The sequence below is a fragment of the Pseudochaenichthys georgianus genome, chromosome 14 (genome assembly GCF_902827115.2).
Source record: "Pseudochaenichthys georgianus chromosome 14, fPseGeo1.2, whole genome shotgun sequence".
Classification (NCBI taxonomy): domain Eukaryota; kingdom Metazoa; phylum Chordata; class Actinopteri; order Perciformes; family Channichthyidae; genus Pseudochaenichthys; species Pseudochaenichthys georgianus.
Genome location: NC_047516.1, coordinates 36,391,204 through 36,400,472, shown reverse-complemented (window position 1 = coordinate 36,400,472; position 9,269 = coordinate 36,391,204). Strand labels below are relative to the sequence as shown.

At 42.6% G+C, this 9,269-nt stretch overlaps 1 protein-coding gene across 1 annotated transcript; it reads left to right on the top strand.

The window, feature by feature from the left end:
- The first annotated feature begins 426 nt into the window (after nt 1-426).
- Nucleotides 427-8,874, top strand: zbtb21 (zinc finger and BTB domain containing 21). Its single transcript, XM_034099469.1, has 2 exons — nt 427-528; nt 4,047-8,874. The coding sequence occupies exon 2, from the start codon at nt 4,049-4,051 to the stop codon at nt 7,094-7,096; it is 3,048 nt and encodes a 1,015-aa protein (XP_033955360.1). The 5' UTR covers nt 427-528; nt 4,047-4,048; the 3' UTR covers nt 7,097-8,874.
- Nucleotides 8,875-9,269: the final 395 nt, after the last annotated feature.

Sequence of the window (9,269 nt, the reverse complement as noted above, 5' to 3'; positions counted from 1 at the left end):
ATCTAAAGATGGACTTGCCATAAAAATATGTCCCTTAAATGTACATTACTTTTTTTGTTTAAGTCCCCACTTGCTCCTCCCTTGCACTGTTTACTGTAAGACATGTGACTTCAAACTTCCTATACTTAGTTTCAACAATGCTTATAATTAATAATTACAATGCAGTGCTCTAGTAAAACAGTGTCAATTACAATTTGCAGTGTAGCTTAAGTTTGCAAACCTTTGCTCATGATAAAACAAAACATAGAAAGGAACACAGACGATGACAGCTAATGTGAAAAATACCATCTATCTCTTTAAATTAGCTTCAGTGACAAGTCTTCAATTGGTCCCGCCTCCTGGTCATTTTACCAACCAATCAGAGCGCAGTGCACGTGACGAGCGTTCATTGCGATGACCTCATCCCTGGTGTGGGATGACGTCAAATTCAAGATGGATGGAATCACGACCAGCGCACCGAAATCTACACAACAACACTGAATAAAGTCACGGCTGTGCGGAGGAAAGACCTAATTGACGACGGGCAGGGTAAGTGTAGATAGACTACATAATTTACCTTTAAACAGAATTAGTAGGCATGTTATAGCATAGTTGGTAGAGTGCTGTTAAGGAGAAGCATTTTCCTTTTCCTCCCTGACGTAACTCGAAAGGGGGCTTGTGCTGCTGTAAGACCTGAACACATATTCTGCAGCCAACAACTACGCCATGTCACGCAGGGTTGAATCGTTAACAATAAAAAACACCACTTCCACCCGGGCTTGAATACACTCCCCCTAAACTCAACAGTTTTTCTGTCTGCACCGACTGTATTTTCATTGCGGGATTACCGCGGAGGAGTCCATTGAAACGTGTTCAACTTCCCCCCCACCTGATTAGATAGAGTGGCGGCGGAACCGTTTTATGGTCATTCACCCCCACACATAATGAGAAACTCGTGACTGTTTTCTGAATTGAAAGTGGAATTTCGGTTGAAGAAGTTATGTGTCATGAGAAATAGAGCCACGTCTCATGTATGATATAATTATGAAAGCCTCACTCCAAGAATTCCTCATAGAATACGGACAGAAGTTAAATTAGCTGTTCTTTTAACGTTTAAATTGTACTGAATAGACAGTCGAGTCTAGTTCGTTTTGATGAATGAATGAAGCTTCTGCCCACAGCCTATTTTTAGTAAGTGTCAAAATAAGTAGCGCGACTTCCGGTCAGCACTTTCAAAATAAACTTCTTAAGAAGTGTCGTATCTTTAGATAATTAGCACCAGATGCTCCTGCTAGAGGCGTTGCACACAATGCCTTGAGGCAATTGATGTCTTATTACTGGATAATGAAACGCTTTAATTTGCCAGATTATAAGTGATGGGCACCTACCTATTTTTTTTCCAACTATCTGTTATGCTACGTACGAAATTCTTTATTATTCCGCCGGGTTATTTTGCACCTCTTCTTCTCCCACATTCCACATCGCAGAAACTCCGTTCAAACATCAAACCGTTCAGCTCGGTCGGGAATCGATGGCTATTACTTTTATCATTCATAATATTTCATAATTCCAGAGATACATCCCATAATTCATCACATTTTTAATATAGAGAAACTCTCTAGACTTGAACAATCTTCATGCAACTTCAACTGCTAACTGTTCATTCATACTTTCATTCAGAAACCTCAGACACAACTTTTAAATCTGATTCGTACTTTTACAGATATTAGACCTTGGTAAAGAGGCCTTCTTCAGATTTTAGAGTGCGTGATGTGTCACAGCTAGAGTGGAGGACAGATTTAATTTAGAAGAAAAAAACATGGAAACCTTTGATCTCTGGACACATCGTTAGCTAAAATATAAACACCTGTCATGGAACACGATGATGTCATCACTCCAACTGACATGCTCAGTGCAGCAGACTTCAGATAAAGGTTAATGGTCCTGCCCTCAACAGCTCTATGTCAATTATGGGGTGTCATCATATGCCGTTTCCATGGAAACACATCCCTCGCCATAAAACACGATGTCGCTGTAACTCCAATGGACACGGTCCGATCGCCCCCCAAACTTCGCTTGTATATCACCGGTCCATGCCTCAACAGCTCTACGCCAAATCTGAGATCTCACCATTGGCTGTTGCCATGGAAACGCATCCCTCGCCATAAAACACGATGTCGCTATAACTCCTATGAAAATGTTCAAAAAGTGCTCAAACTTCACATGTGTGCTAACAGTCCAGCCGTGAAGACATCTACGGGACAGTTTTGAGATTTATTCAAATGCCGTTGCCATGGCAACACAATGCTCGCCATGAAACACGGTTTTCTCATAACTTCAGTGAAAATGCTCGAAACGGCCCAAAACTTCACAGGTTTGGTAACGATGCAGCCATCAACGCATCTAAGCGTATTATGGGGTGTCATCAAATGCTGTTGGAATGGCGACAGATAATTCGCCATCAAGTCAGGCATTTGGCCTGTTACCTGTGGTTTTAGGCAAGGCAAGTTTATTTATATAGCACCTTTCAACACAAGGCAATTCAGTGCTTTACAAAAATGAAAGACATTAAGAAAATGGCATTTAAAAACAGTCATTCAAAAGCAAAGATAATAAAATGAAATGTAAAATATACATGAATAAAAGTTACAGTGCAATTTAAGATATGAAAAGTTCAATTAAAAGCAGCGGCAAAAATAAAAGTCTTGAGCCTGGATTTAAATGTAGTAAGAGTTGCAGCGGAGCTGCAACATTTTAGAAACATTTTGGCGAATGGTTAGGTCCCGCGAAAAGTCAGCAGCAAACAGCTCTCTGCCTTTCATCCAATTACGACATCCGCCTCACCAATCGCTATGTTGTAGCTCTAATTAAAGAAACCATTTAACAAAACTGCTTGTCAAAATACCAATACCACAGGACAATGTGAATTTATGTCTTACTGTTTTCTTTTCTTTTCTTTAAGCAATATTTTTAGTGGCCCGAGCGGGCAAGTGGTCAGCCGGCCCGAAGTGTTTCATTTAATTTAACATTTATAATGTTGAGCCCTACAAAGTCATTCAAACTAGCTGCACCTTTACCAATAACACTTTAATGATCAATAATTATAAAACATATCATATATATTATTCTGAAATGGACCAAATCTGCGGAGTGAGTACTTTTAGTATATTGGGATGCTAATACTTTTGAACGCATTTACTTACTTTTACACTCTGTAACTTTTACTTGTTACAGAGTGTTCCTACACTCTGGTACTTCTACTTTTACTTGAGTACAAGATCTGAGTACTTCTCCCACCTCTGCAACTACATTGATGTCAATATTCTCGAATTAGTATAGTATTATCAGAAACATGTACTGTAACAATGTCTAATTTCTCAGCCGATGCAGATGTTTAGAGTAACAATTTTGTGACGATGCTGATGTTTTATGAACAGTTTTGTAGCCCTTTAAAACACTTTATTTGAATGTGCATACAATCCTAAAAATAGTTTTTACAAAGACACAAGTTTTACAAATGTACTCATTGAGGAAACTTGAAGTTCCAACAGAGAGGAGAGGAGACTCGCTCTGAAGGATTCTAAAGTTATGGCAGACCCTCAGTGTTCTAATCCTTCAAAAATGATGCACAATGTTTATCTGAGAAGTAAAGAACTTCAAAATAAGCAGAGCAGCATTTTCATACTGCTACAGTACCATGATATGCCTATAAACGAGCTGTGTACAGTATAGCCCAGGTGACCATCAACAAGTCAAAAGAAACATTTCCAAAGCCTTCAACTTACAGAAAAACAATATACAATCGCTTGTTAGACTAAAAACAGACCAAACAAAGTTATCGCAAAGTGTCAAATTACACATTGCAAAAATGTAATAATAATAATCAAAAATAAAAGGCTAAATCATACACTTGGAGACTATGATGTAAGTAAAGATAGACAGCAATGGTGTTAAAATCCAAGAGCAATAGACACAGGCGTACATCATGTGCCTGTCTCGTGCTAAATGATGCTCTCTTGTGTGGACATTCCTGTGTTTAAAGCTAATCCTCTTGTCTTGTCTTTCAGCCATGGAGAGCCTCGTGCATTACAGCAATCCCTCCCATGCCCTCTCAGTGTTAGGGGTCCTGAATGAGCAGCGTCTGCGGGGCCAGATGTGTGACGTAGTCCTGGTTGTGGCAGACCAGAAGTACCAGGCCCATAAGAGTGTTCTGGCTGCCACCAGTGAGTATTTCCAGTCCCTGTTCACACGGATGGACGCAGTGTCGCTGAAAGTTGTAAACCTGGACTTCTGTGAGCCTGACGCCTTCGAGATAGTTCTGAATTACATTTACTCCTCCTCACTTTTTGTGGACAAAGGCAGCTTGGTAGCCATTCAAGAGCTAGGCTACAGTCTTGGAATCCCTTTCCTCACCAACATTGTGTCAACAAGGCCACATGCATCCTACTGTGTGTCAAGAAAAAGGCTTTCCTTCACAGAAGGGGATGAGAATGATGTCCAGACAAGGAGTGTCATTGTGCGTCGGGTCCGGAATGACACCATCAATCCCTCTCGCTCAAATAATGAGAGATCATCTTCTGCAAATTCTACTCGAGAGTCAGCCCATCCTCCATCAGTACACAACCTGTATGAATCAGTCAGAACATCTGAATCCATCAGCGGGAAAGCATGTGAACAGAGTGAAGCTGCTGAAAGGAAGTCAATGTACCCATACACCTCCATTTTAAAAGGGAATCCAACACACGTCACATCTGTTCGTCCCCAGCTGACATCATCAGTGTCCTTCAGTGATGCTGAGCACATCAGGCTGCAGTCGGCCACTGACCCGGACACTAAAGAGGAGCACGAGGAGCTGGAGCCCCACTATCACACCAAAGTGCCCTTTCAGGGTCAGGCTTCTGAGCCAAGCCAGACCATAGACAGGAGTGGGCCGCTGATAAAAAGCCTACTCCGCAGATCATTATCCATGGACAGCCCTGTTCCAGTCTTCTCACCAACACTGGAGCTCAAGGAGCTGCAGAATCGTGAACAATCAGTTGTTAAAATGGCGTCAAAACCATCTGGGCTAGAGACATCTGCTTACAATGGCAATTCCAAACGAACATCTCCCCTGGTTCTCAGGTCAAAGTTCCCCAGCAGGTATGAAGACAAATCTCAGGTAGAACGAGAGGTCAGTGTGAAAGCTGAGCCCAGCAGCCCCCTCCCTGACCTCATGGACATTGTCCGAATCACAGTTGGAGATGCTTTGCAAGGTAATCTCAAAGACTTGCAAACAAATTACGATCAAGGCTCCCGGCCAGACTTCAATCCTTTTGGGAAAAGAAAGGACAGGCCAGATAACAGAAGGTACCCATTTAAGAAAGGCAAAATATTTAAAGAACATACCCTTTCACTGGATGAGAACATGTCAGAAACAGTACCTCAGAGTGCCGGCGGTGACTCGAATGAAAACCTTGGAGAGCCGCCTGAGAACAAGATTTTTAAATGCTGGAATTGTTTAAAGGTGTTCCGGTCGAGTGCTGGACTACATCGTCATGTTAATATGTATCACAACCCCGAAAAGCCGTATGCTTGCGAAATCTGCCACAAACGCTTCCATACAAACTTCAAAGTGTGGACTCACTGCCAAACTCAGCATGGCATAGTTCAAAACCCCGCCTCGTCCTCCAGCTCCTCTGTGCTAGATGAGAAATTTCAAAAGAAGTTAATAGATATTGTGCGAGAAAGGGAAATAAAGAAAGCCTTGCTTTGGAAATTAAAGAGGAATAAGCAGGGTTTGCAATCTTCTGCACTCACCAAAAAGAGATCAAGACCCAACTTCATATGTCCTTACTGCGGGAAAGTATTCATGTTCCAGTCTCAGTACAGACAGCATTTAAGGACACATCCTGCTGAAAAAGCAGACCAGGAAACCGCAAACGAGAGCCTCCTCTACCAGGAACAGGAGGAGAACATGGAGCAGCAGGACACGGATGCTGGTGGCTACTCCTGTAGACTCTGTAATGTGAAGCTGTCTTCTCTCTTTGAGCAGGGCGACCATGAGAGGGGCTGCCGACATGCGACTGTATGCCCCTACTGCGGCCTCCGATTCTCAAGTCCAACGGTCAAGAAGGACCACGAGGCACATTGTAAGTACAAAAAACTGACGTGCCTGGAATGCATGCGGACTTTCAAGTCCTCCTTCAGCATATGGCGCCACCAGGTGGAGGTTCACAACCACAACATGATGACAGTCGAAGAGCAGCTTCAGCTGAAGCAGCAAGGGAACCATGAAGGGGCGTCTGAAATGCTCAGAGAGGAGCACTACAGTGACGAGCCTCTCGCACCCGGGAGCTCCAGAGAGATCATCACGTACAGCGACTCCTCAGGTCCACCCATGTACGACTCAGACTCCTCCTCCTATGTGCCTGAGGACCTGAGCATGGGCCACCATGGCAAGCTGGTGGTGAAAGAAGAGCCCTTAGAGGAGGCTGTGAGTGAGATGGAAAACTCCGAATCCGCCAAAGGTGGGCTGGAGGAACCCGGCGTGTGGCCATGCGAGAAATGCGGAAGTCTGTTTAGCTCTCGCAAAGACCTGGAACGCCACCAGGAGCTGCTATGCCACATCAAACCGTTCATCTGTCACATCTGCAACAAAGCCTTCAGGACCAACTTCCGCCTTTGGAGCCACTTCCAGTCCCACATGTCGACTTCTATCGAGCCCGAGGCCAAAGAGATGGACAGAGACCCCTCACCTCTGTCTCCATCACCTCCCACCACCCCTCAGAACTCTGACCACCCCTCCCCGCAGGCCTCCGTGCTCACATCCAGCCAGACGGCGCCAGCGGCTGCAGTAATGGCCGAGGAGACCAGCAGCCCGGAGCCCTGTAGCTCGTCAGTAAACAAGACGAAGAGGCCTGAACTGGAGCGGCAAGCCAGCAGCCACAGCCCCGCTCTGTCCAGGTCCAACAGCACGGAGAGTCCCAGTGGCCCTCAGGAATCAGACACACTCTTTTACCATGCTCCATCCCTCTCCGCCCTGACCTTTAAAAGGCAGTACATGTGTAAACTCTGTCACAGGACCTTCAAGACAGCCTTCAGTCTCTGGAGCCACGAGCAGAGTCATAGCCACGTGTAAGCCTCACACAGGCTACAGTCGTGCATTTCTCTAGAGACACAATACTTGGAATATTAACACACCTCAGCCTACACAAGGAAGACTTCGAATGTATAGCGTATTTGCTTGCCTCCTATATATAACAGTGGCCATGTTCATTAGAGGTGTAAACGTGAATGTGCAATCAAGTGCTAGATTCTTCTCGGAGATGAGATTATTAACTTGTTTATTTTCCTTTTCAAAATAAGCATTTCTCTATTTGAAACCTGTTTTAGTTGTCTATTTGTATTTATCTATCTAGGTGTTTTGAGAAAACACGGCACCCCCACAGGCCTTGTACCACTTTTGACTCAAAGGTACAGTGACAACTAAATACATTGTTTCCTCAGAGTGGAGAAAGTGCTTTAAAGTGTTGGAGGCTGCAGTGATTTGAACAGTGATGCGTATTGCTTTGTATCAGATATATCTCTTGGTGTGAGTGATAATATTGGTGGCCTCAATAATGTTTTGAATATGCACTTTGTCAAACAGTTTGATTCTGTAAACGGGGGATGTAGTCCAACATGTTTGCTCGGGTCGTTTCACTGACGGAGGTTCAAGGTTACAAACGTAGACGTGATAAATAGGCCCACTAACTCTTTTGTTTTCATACTTAGCATTCCTTCTCTCATACTTCAGCTTCACAATGCCTTTGCGTCATGTTGTGTGATAGGCAGATTGAATAGGAACTTTTGTATAACAACAAGTTCTATTACAAACTATATATCAAACACATGCACCTCTGATCGCTGCCGTCAGTACGCAGATACAGTTTCATGCAGTACTCATTTATCCTCCTAGCCTGATGAATTATATTTGTGTATACAAATAAATGAGAGAGTGCAATCATCCGCCACAAAGAAGTGTTTTTTAGTAAATGACTGTAAAGCACTTTAAATGTGTCTGATAAACCTTAAAAACTAGACTCAATCTGAAATATTTATAGCGAGCACACTTTTCAAATAATGGCACACTGCACTATAGTAATGCAAAGAATGTTGAACTCAAAGAAATAGGTCAACTATTTCAATGTGTTATTTATTAGACATTGTCCACGAAGTTCCCCACCGCCCTGCCCCGACAGGACGGTCGTTAAGAAGCGCCACAATGCTTCCATGGCCTTATGCAACTTGAACAACACGTGTTCCATATGTTTATATGAAAGCACAATAGTTTCAAATGATGACTTTTCAAAATGAGGGAAGCATGAGAAAGCAAATGTTTTATTCTATGAATGGTAAAAAAGTGTTCCTGCTTCATATAGATTATTATTAAAGGTCGTGTTGATTGTATTCTTGTACAAGTATATAGTTCTGCTTTGGCTTGATGGATTAGACCTTTGTCATCAATGATTCAGATTGCTACATGTTGGGAGATGTGGCCTTCAAAGAGTGCTCACTGGCACACTGGGAATGAGCGACACCAGCTGCATTGTGATGTTACGTTCTTTTGAAGAAGTTCTGTATTGATAATAGTGCTCTTGTTTTCTTGTGATAACACTTTGTGAAAGTGTCACAGGAATGATTAGAATTGTGTACATGGAAGTGTTTATATTCTCGATTTTGTACCAATTTTGTTAGTAAACAAAAGTGTAATCTTTTTAGTATTCCTGTGCTCTCACTGCAATAATGAATATTTGTATCAGCATTGGTTGCATTATTGTTGCTTTTGAAAACTTGCAGCTGTTTTGTGTTTAGGTTTTTCTACAGTTCCTGTGCTTTAAATCTGTAATAAAGAGTAACAATGGAGTATATATACAACCATTTGTGGTATTGAAATCATTCAGTCGACTACACTGCGACTCACTCACAACTTATTTCAAGCCCTGTCACACATTCACAGGGCTCTTTCTATCCACCAATGAGCTTCTCTCGTGCCACTTAACTGTGTCCTATTTGAAATGGACGCATTGGAGCTTGATGTGCCTTTTACCCCGACGCACCGTTCACTTTCTGGATTGACTGCATCGTCTTCGTACTTCAAAGCAGATACAGGGCCCCATGTACAGTATTGATGATCATAAATGTAATGGGCCTTGGATATAGTGATACACACAAATACATTATTTGTAATATATTCCTACATTTATACAAAAAATACCTTCTATAATTAGGTGATTCGTTTTTCTTTTATCAAATATATGTATGATTGATTA